Source organism: Clinocottus analis, unplaced genomic scaffold, assembly GCF_023055335.1.
Source record: "Clinocottus analis isolate CAN_PGR_092001 unplaced genomic scaffold, fCliAna1.0.p SCAF_18, whole genome shotgun sequence".
Lineage (NCBI taxonomy): Eukaryota > Metazoa > Chordata > Actinopteri > Perciformes > Cottidae > Clinocottus > Clinocottus analis.
In genome coordinates this window covers 2,756,674-2,784,592 of record NW_027175909.1, presented here as the reverse complement: position 1 = coordinate 2,784,592, position 27,919 = coordinate 2,756,674, and the positions used below count along the sequence as shown (strand labels likewise).

Below are 27,919 nucleotides of genomic sequence, written 5' to 3'. Positions count from 1 at the left end.
GAGATCATTTACAGCTCAGTCAGACTCAGCTGAGGCTACTCCAGCCCAGAGCCATGAATCACAGTCATAAAGCATGTTTACAGGCCTGCTGTGGCAAAGAAAACAACCACGTGATGATCGAATGCAGGGAACACAATTTATTTAGATCCTGGCTTGATTCGCTTTCTCTTTTTTTTCCAGTATCGGCTCGGTAACCTTTGACCTTCCATCAAGTTTAACTTGTGACATTAATTCAGGCCTTCATTCACAAATATCGATCACGAAAGAACAGGGGAGAAGAAGTATGATTAAACGAGAGAAGGGAATTACAGACGCATGGGTATTTTAAAAGGTTAGCAGACAAAGGGGGAAAAGTCTACATGCAGATTTGATAAGAGGCTCGGTACACAAGGGCCAATCATGGAACTTGAGTAATCTTGAAGAGCGATAGCTTATCAGTGTTGGACTCAGTTTGTTGGACGAGTCGGGTCATCAGGGGTGTTTACGATGCGTCTTCAGAGCAGACGTAAAGCTTTTCATAACAGCGTTAAAAGAAGAGCTTTTTTTGGTCAATAATTCACAGATGGGGACGAGAAGCTGAACGCTCCAAGGCCTCAGTCTGCCGTCGATCTCCCAAACACACTGCAGGTCAGTAAACTTCAACAGCAATAAAAAAACAAAAATAAATACAGTAACACTCGTGAAAACATGTCCCAGTTCCTTGGTTTTTACAAATAAAATACATACAGTACTTGTTTATTCCTTTAGAATAACGCGTATTGTTGTTTTATCATATTTTCATATGTACATTTTCAGTAGTCGTAACACAGATAGTATTTCAGCACAGTTTAAGAGTTTGAAACCACACAGGGGGAACAGAGATGCATACAACAACAAAAAAATCAATCTTTTGGCTTGTAGGTCGGTGCTGCTCTCCGAACCTGAAGTCACACGGCATCTTAAAATACAGGTTTGTTTGAGCTTTCTGGCCTGAGTGACAGAGTAAAACACAACGAGCGGTTGGCTTCTCCTCGTCTGATATATCAGTGGCAAAACTCATCCAAACACCGAGTCAGGTGGGATTTTGCATGCAGCATGGTAAACATCACACAATCACAATTTTGATTTAAAAACTGAGACACTTGTGTCTTTATCTTTACTAACTCTAGTCTGCTAATAAGGGTGGTGATATTCTATAATCTCTCACTCGAGCCCCAAATGTGCTCATTCATTGTCTTTTAGTTTAGTTTTTTCTGCTAATCGTCTATTTCGTCTGTCTGTCTTTGCTGCGGTAAAGTTGCATACTGTGAGAGTAGTTTGTGGGTCATAAAAGCCAAATAGTGAACTGAAATACACTAAAACACTACGTGGAGTAGAGGGGAGTTGAGTCAGGTGAGAATTATTTCCGCCAGGAGGATCATGGGATCGCCCTCGTGTGTGCGCGTGTCTGTCCGCGGCTAATCTTGTATTCTGCAGCAAACTGCTTAATATTTTCAAGTGGCCAATTCTGGCTTAACGCTCAAGGACCTCTCGTGATTGCTGTGACTCACACTTTCTCTGAAAAACCTTTTATTACCCGTTTTATACTGCCTATAATTGCCTGCTGACTCCTCACTCACGACTCTTAAACGGCCCCAGGCCGGTAGGCGCCGCTGGTGATAACACAGCTGAGCGTGAACCCGCTGTGTCTGGATGGGGATTAAGCCAGCCGTGGATTGTATTTATTTAATCACACAACAATTGGTCAGTGCAAACACACAGCTGGCAGAGATCAAGTGGACTCCACTCAGTGACAACTCTTTACTTTTGACAGGTGCAGCTTTAAATATTTGCATCTTGAATATGAATCCAAGGGCTCGAAGCCCAGTTTGCCAGACGGAGCAAAAAAACATGTTCGCGGAAACATAGAATAACACCAGCCTTAACGTTTAACACCTATTATGGAAACTTGAAGAAATGCAAAGTTTACAGTCTCACTGTAAGCGTGGGTTCAAACCGAACTTGCATGTGCCAGCATACTGGCAGACCTGCATCCCACTGTGCATGTTAAAGAAGTTCTAAAAAGTGTGCTAAATGCTAAATCTCGGTGGCTTGATGCAAGTGTGAACCCATTGCATTGCAATATCAAGATTAAATCCTCACACTGCTCTGCATATACTTAGTGTAAGACTGTATTATTAGCCACACTCAAGGCTCAGTGCGGATATGCACACACCATGATCATAGCCATGCTTCACAACAATAGAAAACGCACAAAATAAATTATAACATAAAAGCACCACTACACCAGCCACTCGTACAGGACTCGTAAACGATGCACAGGGTACTGTAACTGCATAAAGGCACACCAGAGTGTGTTTCACCCCTTAACTGCAGGCTGGAGGACGGAGGCGTTTCTGCTGCCCTCTACAGCCCAGATATATATTGCATACGCGAACCAGAGGGTAAACCCCTCTGAAAAACCCACCAGCCAAACTATTGATTTCTTTTCCTTCTTGTTTCACACACATAAAGGAAGCATACAGAGCAGGAAAATGCACACAGAGTTTTTTTTCTTCTTAAAACATTCACTTGGTAAAACTAGCAAGTATTTCAGACTACAGCAACAATACGGCAGCACAGTTTCAACTGAGAGGACTATCGTTATTCCTTGGCTGTCCTCGTGTAGACCCACAGTGTAAGGAGTTGTCTTCAAGACGCAGTCATCGTAGAAGAGAAGCAGAAAGGAGAGTCACAATACCCTTATGGTCAAGCAGAAAACAGGGGCATTAGTTTCGCTCCCTGATCTGCCTCTGCTGTAGAACTATATCTTTCAGTTGAATGAATCAGTTTTAATTACACGTGTATCTCCTTGGAAGTTTTCAAGTCTTCAAGCAAAAAAAGGAAAGGCTTCCTTATAAATAAAGGTTAGATTATTGATTACATTGCATTTCCTTGACTGCTCAGGCAGCGCATCAGGAAACCATAACTCTCTGGATCATAGTGGAGTAACCTCTTTGTCTGTAACGGTAGCAATTGAGCTTGAACGGGTGATGAATTTGAGAACTGAACCTGGAAGCTGAAGGAATAAAGTTCCAGCAACACCAAGGCCACCTACAGTTGAGGTAGGCATCCAGCCATTTGAAAGGGTTACACCCATCGGCCGGATGCTAACAGTAGAGGGACATCCTACTCCGCCGCATGGCCTCGCTGATCAAATACGCTGGGCTGATCTCCGGTTCCTCCGTCATCACCACAATGTTCTGCCACTCCCCGCACTGGTTGGATTTCTTGATGGTATCCACCACGCAAAGAGCGTAAAGACAATCCTCAAATGTCGCGGCCATGGTCAGAGGCCTCCCGTCCCACGTCCGCCTGTCGTCCTGGTCCTGAAAGGCCTGCCGCACAGCCTGGATCATGCGGATCGTTCCGGTGAGATACGGCGATGGAATGTCACTGAAGGCCTTCTCCGGCAAAGAGGCCTTCTCAAGAGGCGTTGTGTCTTTGAGCAGGAGTTCGGGACCTCCGCCGCTTTCTCCTTCTCCGCAGTTCTTCTGTCCGTACAGGTCCGTCCCTGTGACCGTTAACCTTCCGACCGTTCCCACAACAATCACTTCCTGCCGAAAATCCCCGGGCATGTTGAAGTTTAGCGTGACGGTGCAGCAGGCGCCCCCCTCCAGTGCCATTTGAAACGTGCAGAAGTCGTCGCTGGTGATCTGACGGATGCCCCGGATGTGATCCGTTTGTTTGACGAAGGTCTTGAGGAATCCATGGACTTTTGCTGCACGCTGACCGGTCAGAAATGTAAGCAAGTCGATGATGTAACTGCCCACCGAATGCAGACCTCCGCCTCCCATCAAGTCATCGCAGCTCCAGTTGTACTTCTTCCCCAGGAGACTGCCGCTGTGGACCTTTGGGGAAAAGATTCAATACCATATTAGGTCTTATTTTACTTTGATGCGACCACAGTAGTACTTGTGGTCAAATCTTGTGTCAGAAAGTCCCCACGCTGTAATAGTGACTTTGATCAGGACACCAAAATCTTGCCAGTTCTGTGGGCAATGCTCTTAACACAAAAAGACCTCAAGCCATTGAAAAAAAACATGCATGGATTTAGACATACCTGCGCCTCACAGACCAGAAGCTCCCCGATGTACCCTTCCTCTAACAGCTCCTTCATTCGGACGAAAGCCGGCAAGAAACGCAACACATTTCCCATAATGCTTAGCAGCTTGGGGTAATACTGGGCCGCTGACATCATTCGAAAGGCATCCAGAGGCGTTGCTGTCCGGTCGCAGATGACGTTCTTTCCAATACCTTTTCAAAGAGAAAGAGTTGGGAATGAGCAATGTGACCTTTTCTGTTTTGCTGACGAATTTCATTGTTCGTATTTATCTTTTCTGTCAATGTTGAATGAGGAGGTAGGGAACGAGAGAGGAGGAGAGAGAGAAGTAATGTGGTGAGCATGAACACATTTCCTCACTAAACAATGCAAAGCTGCAAAATGTGGCAACTCCCAGAAGAGCAGACTCAACAATTCACAAACATTCTGGGTTTCCTCTTCTGAGTCGTTGGAACTTAATGACAAAGGGGATCTTGCAAAAAGGCATATATGTAATATATATATATATATATATATATATATATTTGTTTTGTATTTATATTATCATGATCAAAACATTAAGAAGTCTTGTTATTGATGTTGCTACCACGCTGCTAAAATTAGTAGATTAAAGACATTTAAGATGTTGCAATCCTAATTGTGTGGTGTTTCGTGAGACTGCACAGCTTGGAGAGCTTTAGACAGGCTTCGCTGGTATTACAGGAGGCCTGATGGTAAGTTGATTAAAAAAAAAAGCTTGAGAAGGAAGGAGATAAAGAGCCTGTAGGCGCTGTGTGAAACCTAATTAAAATCACTTCCAGAACATTAAAAGGTCCACTTGTGCGAGCAACATCCAAACACAACGAAGAGAAGATGATGATACAGTAATGTGGGACGAGACAGACAGAAACATTTAGTTTTTTCTGTAATGCCTCTTTACTGGACAGTCGACTGGAAGGAGATTGGCAGCATTTACAGAAAAATGCCCAACAAGATTCCCATTTGCCCAAGAATCTTCAAAATGAAGGTATACTTCTACAGGACCTATTTTGACCAATGTAACACAATACAACATGCAACATATTAAATATTCTTGTGCCCCCTGTTGCTGCTCACAATGACCTCCAAATGACACACGGTCAGGGAGTCAGGCAGAGAGCATATGCACACATGAAGTATAGCGGCATCAACACACACATTCCTCGAGCCCCCGGAGTGTGAAAAGCAGCATGCCGCTTCACTTGCAGTCCTGGTGAGGGTAGTGACTGGAGGGGCTGTGTGGAAGTGAAACTTCCCATGCTAATCTACCATTAGGTTGAATTGACAAGGCTAGGAAAATAATCCCTCTGACCCAGTTCTGAGGAGCGCCGTGGGAGCCCCCACCCGCCACGCAACCCCTGCAGACACACAAAGCCAAGCAGCTCACCCTAACCCACCTCGCAAACAGCACAGATACTGGAAAGATGCATTGCTCGGGCAAGGCTCTTCTGGGTAAATGCTAAATGCTCATGACTGTTTTAGCCTAAGGCCTTAACAGAATAATGGCTTGTCTCGCTACTGAAATGGCTAAAGGCAAGTTTTACTCTCCCACAGTGATTGTCTTCATGATTTGGCCAAAATACAAACAAGTGTCATGCAGGCACAATGAGCTACAGAGCGCTAAAGCTAATTCAATGTGTTTTATACAGTGTCAGACCACGATTATACACAGCGACCTTTACAGAGATAAAAACAGCTCCTCATTAGATCAACAATGACCTTCCGTTCCTCACGTACAACGCTCGGGAAGGTCGAGGCTGGCTTAAACAGGTCATCCTGTTGAGTCATCAGAGCTATTCAGCCACAGCTTCCATCAGACTCTCAGTGAGAGGATGCATTGTGTGTGCATGTGTCCAATAGATTATGGATGCACCTGAGCACAACATAAAATCACAGCAGCTACCGCAGGAAACCAGCAGATGGGAACATAAAATCGAACACAAGAAGTGGACTTAGTATCCGTCACATCACCCCGGTTTTGAAGCCTCACGTTTGGCGGTCGCCATCTTGGTTTTTATCCATCGCTATCTTGTTTAGGTTTTTTTGGCGGAAAAGTAGTGGCACGAAAGGGTGTACAACCGAAGTACAACCAGAGTACAACCGAAGTACTCCCTGCTGGTCATTAGAGGGAATGCTAGTCTTAGGACACTTCGTATTTGCTTCACTTGGCAGAACTGAAGGTTGCTCCGTGGCGCGAAGTCACAACTATTGACCGTGGTTACATGGATTTGAATTACTGGCTTAATCGGACTGAAATGGAATTATCCCTTTCATGTAAACACCTTTGTTCGAATAGGTGCGGTCCGACTACGATCCGATTAACACCCCTGGATAACTCGATCCGACTCCATTGATAATTCGGACATCCTGGCATGTAAACGGTGAATCGGATTAGGAACTGGACTATTCCTCTTTGCGCATGCTCAAGATCCCGACGCCCTCCCCCCCCAGGTCGTGACCCAGAAGTCGAAAGAGACGATTAGTTGTCGCTACGGGGTTTTCTCCATTATGAAGAGTGAAGAGGTCAAGCGGAGATGGCTGTATCACCACTCCATGTAATGAAAACAGCGCCACCTATCGTATCGGATATGACATGCATTCGGCCAATGATTTGATTTATTCACTGCCATGTATATTCGGATAACAGCAGTTGCCCCGAAAGAGAGCATAGTCCGACTAAAGCAAGATTCGAATTGATACCATCATGTAAACGCACTGAATGTTAATGTCACATTTACCCCAGGTATCCAATCCAATCAAGCAAGAGGCGGGGCATTACTACTTGACCATTGCCTTCCTGTTTTGATGCCTGTAAATGTGGTACATGTGGTAAGGCTAGCTATCGAGTTAGCCACTGGACTGAGGGAAGGGGGAATACATGTCTCATCGTGTGATAGTTTCATATAGGCTACAGTGAGCAAGGGAGCGAGTGGAGAAGCGAGAGAGATCTATTTTCCATTATCACATATGATCGGGTGCGCATGTAGAGCAGCAATTAGCCCCTCCGATACTTTTTGAACACGGGTTAGTGAAATGGCTACATTAACTCTGCAATAGCCGGGGCGAAGTGGAGCTCCATCGGTTCTTGGCCCAGTGGGAGGGCAGTAATGGAGCAGAAAAAACCCTCCAGTGCAGCAGTTCAGTCTCTCAACATCAATAATTCATGTGCAGGACATATCTAACCAAGAGAGTTTAAAGACAGAGGGTGAGAGCGACAGCAATCCTATAGATATTATACAAGTATTACAGGAAATGTATAGAAAAAGGTCAAATGGATTCTTAAAATTCCATCTAGTTTGGTTGTGAATGCCAGAATAAAGGTCTCTTAGGAGAAAAACAAAGAAAACAGCAGACATGTATAGCATGAACAGCATCACAGACAATTTTTGCTGAACAGGTGGTACTCGCCTGTTTTCCCTGTTACGCAGCAGAGCACGGCGGCGGCCTGTTTGACCTCAGGTGCCTTCAGTGTGCAGGCGACTGATGTCCTGTCAGGGAGAATCAGCTCACCTCACAGACTGAAACCAAACCCTGCGCCTCACAGACCGGAGGCCAGAAACTCCTCAAACAAATCCAAGTGCACGCGCTTGACATGGCTGCAAATTGTTGTGAACGGCGAGGCTCTGTTTCCTCAGATAGTGATGCGGAAAAATACTGACTCAAAGGCAGGGCGACGGTTTCATTTTCCTCATTTCTCACACTCATGGTTTGATCATTTCCAAACACATATTCTGCTCATATTCAGCTTCTGAAAAACAATTATCAATTCCTTAATTGATTAAAACAGATGACTCACTGGATCTTCATTTTATTTTTTTTTACGAGGTGCTATGTGCAGCATTTGGCTCCTCAATTATCAGCTATTGCACATTAACGATTAGCTGCCTGTAATTATGGCGCAACTAGGTCAGAATGTCCCGGAAATCTGAATGGTTTCCAGGACTGATGACAGCGATGCAGGGCCCAACGTTTAACAGCGGTCGCAACGGCCTCAGGCCTTTAACAAGGGAGCGAAGTTACTAATGCAGCTACAGTGAAGACAACACCCACCCACCCCCCAACACACACACACACACACACACACACACACACACTACTCTGCCTTTGAAGGGTTCGGTTTGCGTAAGAAGATCCGGGTGAGCCAACCAGAGGCTGAACCGAGGTGAAGGACCAATCCACAACCAAATACCTAAGATCCTTTAAGAGACATGCACGTCTATTCTTTGACATGCTTGCTGAGAAGCAGGGAGAACAGGTTAGACTTCTTTTCGGAAAGAAAAGAAGTTCCAGATAAGAGAGAGAGCGAGACTGCATCATTACAAGTGGAGGCGGACTCTCTCCAGTCCGCTGCATGGCCTCACACTGAGATGGTTTCATGAGCTCACACCTCAACTGACTGCGCACTGGGGCGCCGTCATGCAGAGGAAGGAGGGGCTGGAAGTGGCGGCGGTGCAGGAAGGTCAGGTAGGGTTTAAGTGAGGGCGAGGGCGACATATTTGTGCTTGACAGCAGGACCGACTCGTCTAGCATGAAATTGTTTTCAGTGACATCACGGAAAGATGGAAAGATGCCACAGAAACTGTGATGCAGCGCACGATATGATGCTCTGAACAGTATTCATGGCTGTTTTATAATGCTCTTTAATGATATATATATATATATATATATATATATATATATATATATATATATATATATATATATATATATATATATATATATATGAATGAGAGAGAGAGAGAGAGAGAGATTCAAATAGATTTAAGGCAAACACACCTCCCCTTCTCTTTTACATTTAGCTATATGTAATTTAGCTTTACATATAAAGTATATATCTATCATCTATCTATGAGTACAAACTCAGAACAACAAGAATCAAGATGGTACAATTTCTTCAAAAGAGACAAACGACAAAATGCTATAAGTAAGTGTCATTCAAGTGCTACTTTGAATTTATTTGTATTATTAAAGATATAGTGGGAAGAGATATGTTTTTAGTTTGTGGCGGAAGATGTAGAGACTTTCTGCTGTCCCAATGTCAATGGGATGAGAAACACAAATGTTCACTGCTGCACACGAGGCCATGTGTTTCCTGTGCCCAAATGAAGGGATATCCATCTTAAACGCGGCCCAGTGGCAACAGCTGGAAATCACCACAGGGTAAAAAAACATCTGGATGAAGAAGGATGCTGAAGGCTTCGTAGTGACAGTGGACACAATGAGCCCCGCGCCTCAGGACGCCAGAAATAGACGAGCGAGGGGAACCGGTCGGAAGCGATGGCCATCTGCCACGCCGTGCCGTGCACGTGCTCCTGATGGCGGGGACGAGTGTCAGGAGATTCATACAGAAATTACTACATGTTATGTTTAAGTACAACAACGGATATGATCGAGTCGATAGATTCAAAGCTATCAGAAAGTATTATTGTTGATATGTCAGAGCTGTTTATCTAGTTGATTGAGTTGTTTTTAGTATAAATCTTATCAAACGTTGACTGCTTCCAGCTTCTTAGATGCATGTCTGCTTGTGTTTCATCTTACAAATGAAAGCCTTTTGTAGTTTGATGCCTCCAGAGAACTACAAATCAATACTTTGACATCAGTAGTGTATTCAAAGGCTATATGTAATGTTAGACATCTGAAGTTCCCCTCAGCGCTCTGCAGCATTTAGCTTCTTTTAGCTAATTGATTAGGTTTCAAAGCCTTTTTCTGTTGCTCACTGCTCTCATCACACATCACACCTCTGTTCAGCCGCAGCGAGCAGCTGCTCGCTGAACGCTGTACCTGCCGCACCGAGCTGCAGACAGACACAGCTTGCAACGAGCTGGTGAACAGACTGGATCATTCAGATGCGTGAGAGCCCGGTTTTCCATCAGGAGACGGCGGAGATCAGACACCGAGCCAAAAAGTGAGCGGAACCAGACAACAACCATCGAGTGGACACGAGCACGACGCCAAAGGAATGTGCTCCGTAAACACTGGATGTGGTAATTTGTGTTTGCAAACAAACGCTATTATCTATCGTTAGTCGCTCAACTGTTTGCCTGTCTGCTTAGAAAAAAACTGTGTGTGTGTATGTGTGCGGAAATGTGTGCACGACTCCATGTGTGTGTAATAGTGTGTGGCAGCGTCGAAATCGGACGAAGGGAAGCGAGTGGACTTGAGAGATCACAAAGCATCCTCCAGCACCGGAGCACTGGAAAAGTAATTAGCTTTTTCCATTAAGCCTGTGGAGGTGGAACAGCTCTGACACACACACACACACACACACACACACACACACACACACACACACACACACAGAGAGACACACACACACACACACACACACACACACACACACACACACACTGCTTGATAGCAGAAACAACAAGTGAAGCTTGACTCAAACACAGTCTATCAAGACTGAAACCAAAAGGAATTTGGTTTGGCGTTATCAGCGTGGCGTTATAGCACGCTGAGTGTTTACTGGCTTCAGCACAGTTGGAGAGACGAGCCAGGCTCGCCTTTCGGCTGACCATCCCAAATTAAATTTAGCTTAAAGCAATTACAAAGAGGAGGGAGCAGGAGAGACGGTCGAGGGGAACTGTACATTGTCATCAGCATATAGCTCAACCCCAGGATGTAAATCAGAGAAAACAAGCTTCCTGTCGACTAATTTGCCCGCCATTGTGTGTCTGAAATTAGCATGTGTATGGCGGCCTTGATAGTGGTGATGGATGAACAGTGTAATGTTTGATGTTTGGAGCAGAAGCAGAAGCACGGCCCTCTGCCGTCATGCAGGGACGCCCGGCCAGTGTGTCAGACCGGAGTTTGTCATCTGCTTCGGTTTAATGAGATTGTACAAATGTTTATTTGTATTCAATGAAGTTATGAGGTTGGTTTCTGAGTTTGTATCAAAGAACACAGGACGATTGATTCACAGACCAGATGTGTGCTGAAACAATCAATTTCAGTTGGACCGCTGACTGAATGTTTTGATCTATCACAAAGAAATTCTGCTGAAGCAGCTTCAATGCAGAGCTGCAAAACCTCGTCAGATGTGAGACACCAGCAGTTTGTCTCTACTGCCATGCCACTTCCACATGTCACAATAAAACCACAACAGTATTGATTAATGACAACTATTCCAGTGTCACATGATGGTTAAAGGGCAGGTAACTGGGTAAGTAGCTGTGGAAGTTAACTTTTCTCTCACAAAGCTGCATTATTTTGTGTAGACTCAAGATGCCTTTGTTTGTACAAACTCCTCGTGCCGTAAAACAATGTAAACTACGAATACCGGCCTCTCATGAAATTTACAGGAAATACTACAATACTGCAATCACAGTCTTCTTCAGAACAACATAGATTTTCCTCACACGGCTCTCCCTCGGTGCTCTGAGACAGTTCTGGTGTCATCCTGTGTGTTTCCTTCACTTCAAATATAGTACTTGTACTGTACAGTCTTTGGCAAAAAAGGCAATCAAATGGAGTCCACCTCACACACTGATGATAACACAACTGCAGATGGCATTTGAGGTCTGTATTGTTGCCGCTTCAGCTCCATTAGTGCACAGCAGAGCACTAACTAAACACTTAAGGCGTCTAACACGACTAAAAAACCTCTGACTCTTCTCACATGAGTCACAATGCTATGTTGTCATGTTATGCTAATACAATTATTGCTCCTCTGAAAATCAAAACAAACTATTATTTATTTCAGTATAGAGAGATTTGCACAAATAAATGTCGTCATAGAACAACGTTGAACATTCATCCGGTCTCATTCAGGCGGCTCTCTCCTTCAGCTCATGCGCTGGAGTTGTGAGGTCAGCATTCCTGGATGTGTTAAAGAGCTGCCGTCCACCCTGCTCACTGGCCACGATGGAGATGGGTGCAGTGGCTTCTGGCCACGTGGCTCTAATGCGTGCACTTACAGCACGCCGTAACGATGGTGGTTGTGCACCGCGGCAGCACAGAGGCCAAAGAGGCCGCCGTCTGAGGCCGGAGAAGCTGGCAAAACACTCGTGTGGGTTTTTCCCAAATCCACTTTCTTCACAAACAGTTGATGGGTTATTTTGTACAAACATGTCAGTTTAAGAAATAACTCTGTAACTTCTTAAGGTGTCGAAGACGACTAAACACCCACTGACCCTCCTCACATTAGTCACAGTGCTATGTTGTCATGTCATGTTATGGTAATACCATTATTCTTGCAGTATCCAGCAGTATAGAGAGATTTGCACAAATAAATGTCGCGATCAACGTTGAACAGTGAGACTAACATATTACTTCCATATCGGAGCAACAAAAACTAATTGTCGCTCTATAAACACACACTCTCGCAAAGGCAAGTGTGTTTGTGTGTGTGTGCGTGTGTGTGTGTGTGTGTGACCCTGTGCTCCTCTGGGGTCTAATTAACTGCCGAGCAGAACTGCTACCCCTCCTTTCTAATCTCACACACACACACACACACACACACACACGCTTCCCCCTCGCAGCTCTTGTGGCAGCACACACGCACACACACACACAACGGAGACAAATAAAACATGGCTGCCCACAAAGACTCATCGCAGACCCTCCCTGTCCCATTTGCATTTTACGGCTTGACTTGCCTTTGTCAGGTAAAGGTGAAGCAGGAAGACCGAGCAGAAACAGGTTTTTTGGGCTTGTGTAATTGCTAAATGAAGGCGATTCACAAAGCAGTCCAGCCCGTTCCCATGAGGGTTAAAAACGTCCCAATTCATCCATTAGCAGCGCAGAATAAACGTCACACAGCTTTGAAGACGGGGGGAATGGATGGAGGCCTGCAGCGTGGGACCCGTCTGAGGAAAGCTGCAGTGAACAAGTCCCACTGAGGCCGCCGGCGCTCATCAATAACCTATCAGTCAGTGATCCTTTGCTCCAGAGGAACGGGGCTGTGACTGCGCCTAACGTTCCAGAGACAGCGTTTAGCCACAGTAAGTTATATTTAAAGAGGCAGCGAGGGGAGGTCGCTAATAGGAGATGATTCAATTTTTCAATTGATAAAAGGAATCAATATCAAAATCAATATATTTAAAGAAAAGTGTATAGCTAAACCGTGGGAAGCTGTGCATGTCTGAAACGCTGCTCTAAACGGACCTGACAGGTAAGTGATGCCTTTTTTTCATTTTACAAGGAACCACGCAAGCCCAGGAAGGGACATGCAGTGGATTAAATAAATATATATATATATATATATATATATATATATATATATATATATATATATATATATATATATATATATATATATATATAGATAGATAGATAGATAGATATATACAAACACACACACATATCTCAAAGGTGCATTATTTTGCAAGATCTCGTCAAAGCATTTTCATGGAGGTCCACTGTGTGACAGCAGCATGGAAAAGAGAGATTAGGGCGCTCACATTAGATGAATTTACAGTTCATCAGACCACAAATGAGACAAGAATTTGGGAGTTTGATGTTCATTTAGTAAATAACGGTCCATTTAGAGTCAAATAGACCACAAAGCAGGGTATTCTTTAAGACGGGGCGACCTTGTGAGTGCCAGATACGGTGTGGTTACATCACTCCCCCGCATACCAAATAAAATCCCATCTGTTCATTGGTTGCATAAACAGCCAAGATGGCGACGGCTGCAACTGATTGACGACTGATTTAAGACAATAAAACAAGTTTGGGATAAAAGGTCTTCACCTTCACGCTCCATCACCTCCATCATTCTCTCTGAATCTGAATCTTGAAGCCATGAAGTAAGAAGGGACGGTCTCAGTTGGTCTCAATGGGAGATGTCAGGCCTCCACCAGCACAAGGTGAGCTCTCTTCTGCGGCTTGTCAGGACCATGAAGTGCATCTTTGTGTGAGACAAGGCTGCACGAGGAGACTGAACCAAGGAGGTGGGAGGAAGCTGGAATGCTAATGAGCAGCAGAGAGCTAACAGTTACCGGCCACTTAAAATTAATGCACTTTTTTTTCCCCTGCACACAACTGTGAGCCCTGATACACATCGACACACTGAAGCAGCACATGACTCCCTGCACGTGGTCGCTGTTCAGCTGCGTCTGAGGCCTTCTACCTCCATCCTATGTGCTGACGGAGGAATTCCAGCTTTTTGATTTAGGGATGATCCTCAAGGAGGAAAAACACACTCGCACGCGGGCTGACATTGTTATAGAAGACAGCGAGCGCTCGTTAATAACCATAAACGTCTGGAGGCACACTTCAGGCTCAACTAACGGACAGAGACATCTTCAGTGAATGGCATCCAGCGAGGGGCGAGGACGCTCCTCCCCAACAGCTGAGGGCCTCACTGTCAGGGCCGCTGCGGAGGGTGACTGATGAACTTTCTGTTTTAATTCGCTTCGAAGAAGCGAGAGGGAGGAGAGGAAGAGGAGGAGGAGGAGGAGGGAGAGAGCTCACTGATGCTTGGTTGAATCTGGATCGTTGTCATGGAGATGGCGCCCCCTGACAACTCTCGCATCTCTGTCTGCCTCCGAGGTCAAGAAAGGAAAATAAGAATATTGATGAATATCGGTATTTGGAACCTAAAAAAACGTCTTAAAACTTTAGTAACGTAATAGTCATGTGTAAATATCTAGTAACGACTATTTGAGTGCACTTATCACGTCCTTTACACATGTTTTATTATGTTTTTGTGTTTTAATTCATGCAGTTTGGAAGGAGTGGGACATATCCAAAGAAACTATAATTTAGTCTTGTGTCATCTGCACACTGTTTGGTAACTTGAGCCATTTTATTTTCATCAAAAGTAGTTTAATATAATTGTTCACAGTGATGTGTAAACTGAGTTTGAACTTCTAAAGATCTGGTGCAAGTGGCTTTTTCCCCCCGAAACATCAATTGTGACAAGAATATCGCACAAAATGTCAAATGTTTTCTTTGGGCTCACTGATATCATAGCAAAGGGGAAGCAGCGTTTCCCGTCTCTATAAACAAATCTTTGCTGGGAACACCGCCCAATTCTGTGACCACTGAGCTGTGACACACAGCAGTGTGAAGGGCCGCAGACCGAGGCTCTGAATCACTAACGTGAGACATCAGGTCAACAATGGTGGTACGTAAATCCACCAGATGACCTCCATAAACCAGACACAACCCTGCCCTTTGGAGACGGCGGGGCGAGTCGAAATACTGCCTTTCATACCTTTTGTTTTTTTTTGGGCCATTTGTTTCTGCCACAATTGGACTTGGCAGGCCGTCTCCAGGCAGCTCTGGAGGATCTAACTCACTTTGGCTGGCTGACAGCAGACGAGGGCAGCGATACAATGATTCGTTTATTTGTGGCTCTTCTGGGGTGTGAGATAAACACGGCTTGTGCAATGACTGCGCAGAAAACACACAACAAAGTACTGTAACCGTGAGGTGCAGTCTGACCTGTATCATTCTGAGGAATCCAGGAGGTTTGTAGCTGCCGGTGTGGATTTGAATAGCTGAGTACGTACAATAAACCCAAAATTGCACTCCATGCAAAGTCCCCCTATTTGAATATTTCCATCTATTCCTCATCAAACTACAACGGAGTACAGCGGCTCCCCGCCACAAGAACTCACCTCATGCAGGCTTCCAGTTCGAATTTCCTCAGATGTTCACTACTACATGCTCTTAGTTCATTCCACCTGCGCTACACATATCGGCCATTAAAATGTACGCTCCTGCTTTCTGCAGCATTATATGGAGACTAAAGAGAGACGAGGCAGGCTTACTGTCACCATTAACAGTCCTGAAGATATTCAGAGCCCTCTGATTCCCCCCCTCAGGTTAGCATCGTTAGCTAACTGAGCCGAGCTGTTAGCTAAGAGCCGTCAGCTCAGACGTCGCCATGTTGAGCGCCACGTGGAGGCGATAGATATACTCTGAATTGTGTATTTATCACCTCTTACAGAGCAGTTTAAAAACAAACCCAGCTGATATCCATAGCATGTCTCTGAATTCAGTCAGGAGCTGCAGTCAGGAAGTTGTTAGTCTAGCGTAGCACACGGTCTGGAAACAGGGAAACGAGTCTGGCTGTCAAAGGTAAAAAATAACAAGTAACTCCTCTAGTATTCCCTGTGAAAGGGGTTTAATATCTCTATCTGGGGGAGTTTTTTCTGATCCGATGTGAGGTCCCGGGGCAGAGATGTTATGTGTAGAGATTGTAAAGCCCTGAGGCAAATTTTGTATTTGTGATTTTCTATACAAAATAAACTGAATTGAATTGAATAAAGCTCTTCACTCATTGACAGCTGGGACCGGCTCCAGCGCACAGTGACCCGAAACAGGATAAGCGGTTCGAATAATGGATGCTGGATGGATGAATAAAGCTCCTGTTTCTATTTGGGTTGCCTCGCGTTTGTTTTTCCAAACAGAGATGTGACAACTGAAGAAAGAAAGTCTTTAAGTTGAGTTACATGCTACTATTTCTCGGTGCCCACACATCGCTACTTCACTGTGATGGGAAGTTGCACACAGACACTGGGCCTGTATGTCATCAAGAAATAGTTCCAGCACATACACGTAACACAAATTGCAATTTCTGACATTTGCCTTTGTGTATAGATATTTAAAATGTGATACGACACGTTCATTTTTCTTCTCGTCTCCAGTCTTCATGCTCAGCTGACCAAGTCCAGCTCCATACTCCAAACTGAACTTCATGTTTGTGTATGAACAATAGGATTGTTGTATGATTGTCACTGATCGCATCCTTCAGCTCGTGGTGTTGCTCTTGTTTCACTGTTCGTTTCACAATTCACTGTTCAGTCGTACTAATCTCTTGAGCATCGTTTACAGCATGCATCACACACACACACACACACACACACACACACACACACTCACACACACACACACACAATCCGGATGTTTACTTCTCATCACATCCTCAGAAAGAAGAGTTCACCTTTTTTTTTTTTTTAACTGTTCCTTTAAACACTTCAGATTATAATTCAGCATCTGGAGCTTCTTCCCTGAGACTTCAGCATCGTTCACTCAGACTGGGAGATCCCCGGTTCTGCTGCAGCGTGACTGAGTCAACGTATCAAGGTGGGTGCTCTTTCTCTCTCAAAGAAATAGGAAGGATGGTAATCAGGCATCCAGAGACATAAACCTGAACCCGGATGATACTTCAGACATGGAGAGATGGTGTCCGCTGCTCAGTCCATCGTTCCATCCCTCCGTCTCTGACCCGGATGGCAGATTGTTCTCCACGTGAGCTCGGACAGAAAGAGAACGGTGACGGTGAAGCGTTGGATTTCTGGGTGTCGTTGGCAGGAAGTGATTGAGAAGCCTCTTCAGTGTCACACAATCACAAGGCAACAGGAAGTGAGATACACTGCGGTGAAGAAACCCAAATATCACTTCCTTTTGCACACGTTGGACTGTAAAACTGCATAGAAGAAGAAAAAAACAACGACATATCTGTAGTTTAAAACTATAAATGGCATGTTAAATGTTTCAGGCCATACCACAAAGAACAAGCCCTGAACACGCTGTCGTAACAGAAGAACAAGGCCACTGCATCAGACGTCCTGCGCTCAGATCTGCAGCTGCCTCTTGTGCTCCGGTCCCAGGTGGCCAATTAAGAAACACAGACGGGCCTATTCCTAACACCGGCTCATAATGGACATCTGAGCGCGCCTATATGCAGGCCTCACCTGGGGAATACACAGGATGAGCTGAGGCCGGGAAATAAAGGGCCAGATGAAGTGCATGCCTTGTGAAGGCACACTATGGGAAATGATCAGAAGCGTGCGGGCGAGGCGGGTCGACACATCGCCGCCTCATGCGTCTGTGCAAGACGGAGGTATGTACAGGTGATTACCCAACAGCAGCGCAGAATTACACAGGTATCTTTGTTTTGGCATGCACGCTCGCCCACACACACACACACACACACACACACACACACACACACACACACACACACACACACACACACACACACACACACACACACACACACACACACACACACACACGGTGTGTTTTAACAGTCTCATCAGGGAAGTATTTTAAGGTGGAAGAGCAGTGAGCCTAAACGTTAAAGCAGCTGCATGTCAAAACAAGAAAGAAGAAAGAAGAAAGAAGGAGAAGAAGAAAAATTCCTCATTAGACCTCCAGTCTCATAATGCAAAATGATTAATTACTGAAAGTCTGCCGACAATCCCGTTCTTATGCTTTCATCTCAAAAAGCTTGCCCTCTCTCAATAACACAATGTGATCCATCGTCCAAAGACTGCACCCCGAATTTCACCAGCACACATATGATCCTTTACAGGTCCGTGCAGAAGAAACAGAGTCCCGCTGCAGGGCCGGGGACGAGGATCTCCTCCACTTTCTGTTTTCTCCAGGAATGCTCACTTGTCAGCGCAGCGTGGTGGCAGCAGACACAGCCTCCCCCATCCAGCCATTCATCCCACACAAAGGCAATTTCACAGGAAGACCGGCTTTCTCTCCGCTTTTCTTCCTCACTTCTACTCGACGTCCAGTCCTCTCTCTCTCTCACACACACACACACACACACACACACACACACACTGTCATTAGCATACTAATGGAACGCCCGGGAGAACGTGAACTATAGTGAGAAACTGTTGGGGCTGAGAAACAGAAGAAGAAGAAGGCCTGGGAATGGCAGCGTAGCTCTCTCTCTGAGGAACACACCGCTCCACCCCGAGACCCCGAATCCATCCGACCATGAGCACAAGGGAAGTCCTACTGGAGGAAGACAGCCGATGCTCCCATGAGGTTTAGACTTTGTACCCACAAAACTTGTCCAAAACTGTTTTTTTCATCTACTTAGCTGCATCGTCATCGTTATATTGCTTTGTTCAACTTGACTTTCAGAAGCCATGAATGTCCCTGTGATTTTTCAAAAGATCAAACTTGAAACAAAGACCATCTTTGGCCACAGTATGCTGGTCTCATCTCATCCTGCCTGTAGGCTTTGGGTCCACTCACCCTTTAAAGTGGGCTGAGTGGGCTGCCAAAGAGCTCATCACCGGTGGGAAGTGCAGTTGCATAAGAGCATCGGTGGTGGGGAACATGTATTTATGATGACGTCTGCCTGCCCTTTGCTGGCGGGTTATAAATAGCTCTTTGCCTTTGGCTGGCCCTTCAGAGCAGGTGCGGATGAACCACGCAAGTCCTGCTAATAAAAAAATAAAATCTGGCCAGGAGATGATGAGATCGTGTGTGTGTGTGTGTGTGTGTGTGTGTGTGTGTGTGTGTGTGTGTGTGTGTGTGTGCATCTCTGTGTCTGTCCACGGCCCATTTTGCAAACTGCATGTTTGATATCGCTACAAAATGACTGCTGACTCCTCGCTCGCTCCACGAATGACCCAGCTGATGCGTTTCTCCGACCAATAGATGCCCGACTGCACTCAGAGGGCTCAGTTTGAGTGATGCGGACGCCGTGTTTGTCCAACAGCTAATGAAACTACAAAAAACACCCCCCTTATCTAATTAATACCGGCACTATTTCATTGAATTCTTCTGTGTGAAGTAACAAAGGTAAGCTGGTGAACATCCCTCTGATGTGACATGTTACAGATACCCAGCAGCGTTCAGTGGATACGAGCCAGGATACGAGGTGGGAGACACAGCAACAAAATCAGCTGGAGGTCATTTGACCCGTCTCAGAATACGGGTTCATGCCGCTTTAAGGGTACGGGTGGAAAATCTATGACGCAGCAGCGGATGGCTTATTAATCAGACTGCTCATCTGCTTTGATTCAAAACATAGTTGGAGTATTAGACGCTATTCTTAGAGCGCACGGGCTGGTGTAGTCGGCAGCTCAGCACATACTGACCACAGACATGAGAGACCATGGCCATGTTGGTGAGACTTTAAAGGTTCTGTTTGGTTTCACTGTGGTCCAGACAGATGGCTTGACTCACACTGCTCATCGCGTCGGTTTCCTTTTCAGTCGTCATGTCCTGCCTGACCTTTTCACCTCCCTCGTGGTACCTCGTGTTACGTTTTCACGTCACGTTGTGACAGAATTTGTTCTATTTCGCAAACCTGACGAGTTGTGGAACCGAGCGCTGAAGGGGATTTCACAGGCGCATCATGTCGTCGCGGTCAGCTGCTATAAAAAGATGCACTTCCACTCTCGGTGCTCATCGCTGTGAAGCTCTCCGGGTCCCGCGGAGCAGCAGGCTCTGGGGCTCCTCTCCCACCACTTCCTCCTCCCGCCGTCATAACAAAAGTGCACAAAGGGAGGGTGCACCTGAAACTCTCGCCCGTGTAACATTTCAGTTCAGCTCTCGGGTTCCCTCTCGGCTTCGGGCTGCAGCCACAAGCGCACACTCAGCAGGAGCTGCATGATGAAGAGCGAAGAGCTGCAGTGTTTTATCATTTACGGAGTGTTGGTCGTACACAGCAGAGCACTTTCAAGGAAATCCTTTCGGTCACCTGTGACTACATACAGACACTAATTGATCCAGAATATACTCCTCAGATGAATCTATTAATAATCATTAGTTACAGCCCTACAACATGAATGGCAATACTTTAGGCAACATAGTTTAAATTAACTTGGAACACTGATCTGTGCAGTACATCCAGAATAGTTTGGGGGTTAAAGACCATATTCTTCAGTATTTTAACCAAAAGAAATGAGGTCAACTTACTAGCTTTCACAAACATCCCATGGTGTTCCTCAGCAGATGGAGTTTGGCGGATGAGCCATCTCGGCGAGAATGTGATAAATGATTTTCCGAAAACATGGCAAACTCCGTCTGCCGAGGAAGACCATAAGGTGTTGTCGAAAGCTCTGCAAGAAAGCGTGGAGCTTTACTTACTGCAACAATAAAGCTGGATACTTTGGACTTCTGCTTTACGAGACACCTGAGAAGCTTTTTTTGATTGAAGCCAAAAGAAATGAAATACTACTGTAAACCTATAAGGGAGAGGAACTGGGACACCAGCCTTCTTATGTTCCATATCTCGAACAGCTTTAATGCGCAGGTCTGAAAACATATAACAGCCATTGCTTTCAAATATACATCATAACTCTACTGAGAAACTTACAGTGTGCCATATGTGAACAGCATGGGATGTGAGGCTGTGACACACAGAGCAACAGCTCCTGTTGGAAAGGCTCAAGTACTCAAATGCTGCGAGATGTGAAAAAAAACTAGGAAGATTTAATCTCTTCTCATTTAAAAATAATATTTATCACACTTCAATCCTTCAGGCTCACGAGTTTGTCTTTGAAGGCAGAGCGTGTGTGTGTGTGAGTGTGAGTGTGAGTGTGTGCGTGCGTGTGTGAGTGTGTGTGTGTGTGTGTGCGTGTGTGTGTGTGTGTGTTTCCCTGCCAACATCATCTCATGATATCAGACGCCTCAGGAATGCTGCAGTAGTAAGAAGGAGAAGCGGACGTCCTTGTGGAAGGAGAGATGCGGCTCAACGGGACCGACTGGTTTGCCGGCTGAGGGGCGAGCGGCGAGCGGCGAGCGGCGAGCGGCGAGCCCGCTCTGGTAAAACCTGAATGACCTGTGAAGCATGCTGTTGACTCGAAGCAGGGTTTTTCCACCTTCCTCATCACCCTTTCTGGTTCATGAATGTATTTAATGACATACCATCCCTTTACTCCGTTCACATCTCTTTTATTTACTAAGTCATGATTTGAGGTTACCTTTTTTGTTTGAATTGCGGCGAACACAAGGACATTATTTCACTTTAATGCTAACAGTTTATTCAGCTGAAGCCTTCTATAATATAGTAGAAAATCAACACGGACTACGAGACAAGTTAAGACAGAAAATAAATATAAAAACTGAACGTCTTGGAAGCCAACGTTCACGTTCCTCCGATCACACTTATCAACTGATCTTGTGATCTGAATGATCGGCTCACACACCCTGATGGAAGAGGAAGTTGTTTCTGCATCGTCACCCGGCTGGGCGGCTCCAGCCTCTGACTGGGTAACACTTCCCTGGACGTGTCGCGCATCACAGTGACACTCATATACTCATAAATGATTTCTTATTTCACAACATAATTTCTCACACTGCGCGTCTCTACTCTGCGTACGAAGGTCTTACTACACTGCGGCCGAGAGGTTTGGGATTACTATGTTAGTGTCTCTCACTTCAAAGGGAAGGAAATGTATTGCTGTCCTGTGAAAACCACACATCTCATCTGCAGTTCAGAGAAGCAGCTCTGTTTTTATTGAACCATGACAAATCTACTGCGTATCTTCTACATCAACACGATTAGTTAACCTCTCAATCTTTCCATGTACCCTGGCTGCTCTCCACCATCTGCACTGCTCATCTCCACATACATCTTCAGGCCGATGAGACGATAAGTCGACTAACCATGAAGGCTGTTTATCAAGAACGACGCCAGCTTCACAACGTGAGCATGTGCTGCTTTTCCCTGGTTTCACACGTAGAGTGAATATCTTTGAGTTTTCCGGCTGTCAGTCAGACAAAGCAAGCTATTTAAAAAGGTCTTAACCTGGGAAACATTTTCACTTATCTCTGACATTTTATAAACACAAAGAATTTATCCATCAAAAACAAACAAAGAAATGAAATAATAAATGTCGAAAATAACCGTTAGTTCCAGGGTTACGTCAGCGCCTGCGTGATCCCACGGGTGCAACAAATAATAAGTCACGAGATGCTGACCATGATAGACTGGACCCGGTCTCGGCTGCGAGGAGGAGAGGCGGGTTCTCTCGCCAGGAGGAAAACCAGTGAGGAGGAACGAGAGAGATAGAATGGTCACTGTACACGTGAGCGACGTGCAGGTCGTGCAGGTCGTGCAGGTCATGCAGGTCGTGCAGGTCATGCAGGTCGCGTCAGGGGTCACTCAGGATCAGCTGGATCGTTTCATCCAGCTGGACTTTGTTTGCTGTGTGCGGCTGCATGTGAATGTGTTAGCATAGCGTATGCTTTAGCGTGCGTGCATGTGCAGTGTATATGTTGGCATCTGTGGAGTCATGCTATGAACAAACAATGTCTGCTGTACTCCTGGCCTCTTGCTCAACGCTGCCACTCCAGAGTTGACTGAAGCCAACGAGCAAACAGTAGCATTATTGTGAGAATGAGGCCCTTATCTTTACACTGGGAGGCAGAAGTTACAAGCTCTTCACTGGGAGTCACAGCCTGACACTTTTTAAAAAAAGGCCGCAGTGCGTTTCCAAAAGGGAGAACGCACCCAATTCAACCGTGCACCTTGTAGATGTATGTTGCCCTTGATATTCAACCTCAGGGGGATGGTTAAGAGGGGGAACTTGCGCTTTAAAAATCAAAAACATCACGCGACCAAAAGGTCTGGTGACAGACCGTGACAATCAGCTGTGTCATGGGACCCGTTCCAGCCCAGCGGAGCTCAGCCTCACACACATGTCCGTCCCTCACGCGCCGACAGACGCCGCGAATGCCGTCGCTGTCAGGTCGCGCCCCTCACCCGACGAGCGTGACGGCTGACGTGACGCTAATTGACAAGAGGAGCATCACTACTGTGGTTCATGGCAGATGGAGCCATCTCCGTGACGTGATGAAAATGACATAGACGTGGCAAACTCTATCCCCGAGGAAGACCATACGGTGTGGTTACGCTCTGCAAAAAAAGCTAGCGATGGGACCTTCAGTTCGGATTTTGTTTTTCATCATTCTCAAGTATATTGTCCACTAACTCTTGTGCACTTACTGGAGCAAGAAAGCTTTGGATACTTTGGACATATTTTGGGCATATACGGGGACACGTGAGAACCTTTTCACGGACATTTGATTGAAGCCTAAAAACTGAAATAATACTGTAAACCAAGATAGGAGAGAAACTGTGACACCAGTCCTCTTATGTTCCATATCTCTAAAAGCTTCAATGAATAAAATACAGGTCTGAAGAGCCACACTATCTTTTCAGGGTTCGGGTCAAAAGGATGCTACTGGTGGAACGGGATCCGTCATGCCTGCTCGTATCTACTTATCCGATATGTAGAGTAGTTTTCAGCCCTTACGGTACTGATGCTCTATAAGCTGCAATGAGAATCAGAATTCTGACCTTCGAAGTTTGTTCTTGACCTTGGGAGCTGCGGTTGACAACAAGGTGCCCTTACTTTAGCCGGCGCGGCCTCATCTAAAGCGTCACATGAGCTGGACTTTGCCCGGTAGTCGCGTCGTCTCGTGGTTCTGATCCAAACCTCCAGACCAACTAAGTGCTTAACTCTGACGCTACATCTGTAATATTCTAAGATCATCACTACTTGTCGTCCAGCTGCAAACTGTCTTGCAGCTCAGATCCGATGTACGTGTCCCCAGATATAATCCAGCACCATCGTGCCAAGCGTGTCTGCGCCCATTTGTTTTCCAGTCACAAACCTGACCTATTAGAGCTTTCCTGCCAGCTGAGCTCCTGTGCCAAACGGTGGGGTAAATAAAGCCTGTGAGGAGTGCGGCTCAGTGGTCCTTACCTCCATTCTTTCACAGCAGCTCCAAAATAAGCCGCACTGCTCCAGATTTAAACTAGAACAACCTCTCTTTGTGCCCCCCCCCATCCTCCCCGCATTCAGGCCTCCCCTGTGTCGGTCAGTTTCACGAACACGGGTTAAGTCCAGTTTGACCCAAAGGACACGAACACAAACATTCAGTATTACATCTCATGGCGGCGATACCGAGGACAATCAGGCCTCTGTCACCATCACACAGGGAGGACGACCTCCTGGCGCTGAAGGTCACATTTTTAGAGCCTGTGCTTGTGGGGGGAATGATAACGCTGTACATGCACAAATCACTGCACCTGCAAGGCCTTGCTCAAGAGCACTGCAGCCTCATGTAGGTCAGCTGAGAGGTCAGCCTCCTCACAAAATAAAGATTGATGAAGATATATGCGATGCTGCTCATCCCCACCTATTCAACTGGACTCCAACTCACTGGACTTTACGTCTACTCCTCTGCAGGACAATAACCCATCACCACCATCACCCCGCAGCATCCAGCCCGCCCAGCAGCAGCAGCAGCAGCAGCAGCAGCAGCAGCAGCAGCAGCAGCAGCAGCAGCAGCAGCAGCAGCAGCAGCAGCAGCAGCAGCAGCAGCAGCAGCAGCACTCACCCAGCGTCTTCACCGCGATCTGCCGCGTCAGAGGCGGCGGCAGGTTGATGCAGACCAGATCCACGTCCTGATGCAGCAGCACGTCGTCGATCCGGTTGGTGTAAAACGGCACGTTCATCTCCTTGGCCAGCTCCTCCGCCTCCTCCTGCGTCCGGCCCCACAGCGCCTTCACGGCGAAGCCCTCGTTCTTCAGCAGCGGGATGATCACCCTGGCCGTCAGGCTGGTGCCGAATACGCCGACCCCCGGAAGCATGGTTCGGGTTTATCTGTCGATCTTTTGTTTTGTTTTTTCTTCTTCTTCTTCTTCACTTTTGTCGTGAGAGCTGCGGATGACGCCAGACCCGCTGCGGCGGCGGCTGAACGGGAGGGAAGCGGCGGGCAGGCACCGTCAGGTTGGCCATCCACCTGCAGCCAAACACCCGCTGCGCTGCATTTCCCCCGTCACTCCGGCTGTGCAATCGGGCATGTACTGTCGTTATCCACCCTCCCACCTTCCACCCAACGGAAGATAATCAAATGTTTGACGATGAACCGGGCGGCGGGGTTAGAAATGACAATGTAAACGCACCATTCCGGTCTTTACCTCGTCCGCGTCTGACAGCGATCAGCGCACTGACTGCGCCAAGCAGCGACGGGCATGTCGGCCCCTTCCTGTCTGTGAGTCCGTGTACTCAGCAGGACGCTTCCTTCCACACAACGCGAGAAGGAGCCGAGGAGAGCCGGGAAAGGTGCTCTGTCTGACGGCGTGCTGACAGAAAGTCCCCAGAGGATCCTCCAAGCAGCAGCGGCGATACTACGCTGAAGGCTGCGCTTCACGCTGCAGCGCAGACATGCGCAGTCAAGTCGGAGACGGTGACAGGAAGCGCTCCTGGTATCGATGTGTCAAAATAAGAGCGTTCCCCGCACGCTTCACGTATTGTATCTGAGTTATGATGAAATGTAAAGATATAGACTGTTCTGTGTTCAAGGATTTCACTTTGTTTTCCTGCACGCTGACGCATCGAAGCACAACTGAATGAAGACACCTACATGTTTTGCTTATTGTAAGCATGGCCACACTAATTTGTATTAGGAGATAATGGCAGCAATGGCATTGGCTTGATTATTATTATCATTATTGTAAATATTATCATATTATTATTAATATCATTATTATCATTGTTATTATCAATATCACTGTTATTATTAATAGCATTAGTATCATTGTTATTAGTGTTACCATTTTGTTGTATTATTACAATAATAATATAAGTTGTGTTTGTATTATGTTACATTTTTATTTCAATGACAACCTGAGACCTTCTTTGTGTCACTTGATGCATCTTTCACTGCGCTCTCGTTCCTGGTTTAACCCCCTCACTACTGCACAGAAACAATAAGGTTACTTCAATGTATACCTACTGTGTGTGTGTGTGTGTGTGTGTGTGTATATATATACATATACATATATATACATATACATATATATACATATATATATATATATATATACATATATATATATATATACATATATATATATATATATACATATATATATATATACATATATATATATATATATATATATACATATATATACATATATATATATATACATATATATATATATATATATATATACATATATATATATATACATATATATATATATATATATATATACATATATATATATATACATATATATATATATATATATATATACATATATATATATATATACATATATATATATATATATATATACATATATATATATATATACATATATATATATATATATATACATATATATATATATATATATACATATATATATATATATATATACATATATATATATATATATATATACATATATATATATATATACATATATATATATATATACATATATATATATATATATATACATATATATATATATATATATATACATATATATATATATATATATACATATATATATATATATATATATATATATATATATATATATATATATATATATATATATATATATATATATACGATATTATTTTTCTACCTCATCATGTACGTGCTCACCTTGTTGTGTACACTTCTTTGAGGTAAAAGGGACACAAGGGGACATTTATTCTGAAGGGGCTATTTTGAGTTCCAGGAGTTCCAAATATGATCACAGGCTCATTGAGAAGGAAAGCACGTTATTGTTCATAATTAGTTGCTTTAGTTTTAATACACTTCATGTTGTCCTCTTTTCCTGACGGTTATTGAGCTGTTTGGTATTCGGCAGCAGAGATCAGACGTATTTAAATTACAAAAAAGGAGTTGGACGTCATCACGGCTGACTCCACTGTGTGTGTTCTAATAACTTACTTCTTTTCTCTTTTTTTTTTACAAAAGATAAGATATTTAATGTGACATCTTGCTGCACGATGACTTGCTGCCATTGTTGAAGCCACAGCCCAACCAACTCTCCTTTATGAGTTACAGAACACCTTTGTGTCATCAAACAAGCCAACACAGTTTGAATGTGCATATGTTTATTAGCATTTCTGACATACAAGGAGTGCAAACATAACCCTCTATTTGTTTTTTCTTCTTCTTATCTCTGAGCTGTCATTTTCCTTGTAGTGAGCGACAGAGCTGCTCTGTGAAAGGATGTGACTGGCACACCTTGAAGGGCCGCGGACTGTACCAAAGCCCCAGCAGAGGGGGGTTTGGGACTTTTGTTTGTTTTGTAAATGTTGAATTGTTCCTTTTAAAGGA

The 27,919-nt window shown here is 45.0% G+C and overlaps 1 protein-coding gene across 1 annotated transcript; it reads right to left on the bottom strand.

Moving 5' to 3' along the window:
- Window positions 1-122: 122 nt before the first annotated feature.
- gfod1 (glucose-fructose oxidoreductase domain containing 1) lies at window positions 123-25,976 on the bottom strand. The gene is made up of 3 exons (XM_068581793.1): window positions 25,166-25,976; window positions 4,082-4,275; window positions 123-3,869 (listed from the first exon to the last, which is right to left on the bottom strand). The coding sequence occupies exons 1-3, from the start codon at window positions 25,416-25,418 to the stop codon at window positions 3,129-3,131; spliced, it is 1,188 nt and encodes a 395-aa protein (XP_068437894.1). The 5' UTR covers window positions 25,419-25,976; the 3' UTR covers window positions 123-3,128.
- Between the last annotated feature and the right edge of the window lie 1,943 nt (window positions 25,977-27,919).

Bases quoted from the DNA above. Each gene is read 5' to 3' on its own strand.
- gfod1 (XM_068581793.1), bottom strand. From the start codon at position 25,418: ATGCTTCCGGGGGTCGGCGTATTCGGCACCAGCCTGACGGCCAGGGTG. The intron at 4,276-25,165 runs GTGAGTGCTGCT...CTCTTTGAAAAG, and splicing joins GATCGCGGTGAAGACGCTGG to GTATTGGAAAGAACGTCATC. The intron at 3,870-4,081 runs GTATGTCTAAAT...TTTTCCCCAAAG, and splicing joins TTCTGGTCTGTGAGGCGCAG to GTCCACAGCGGCAGTCTCCT.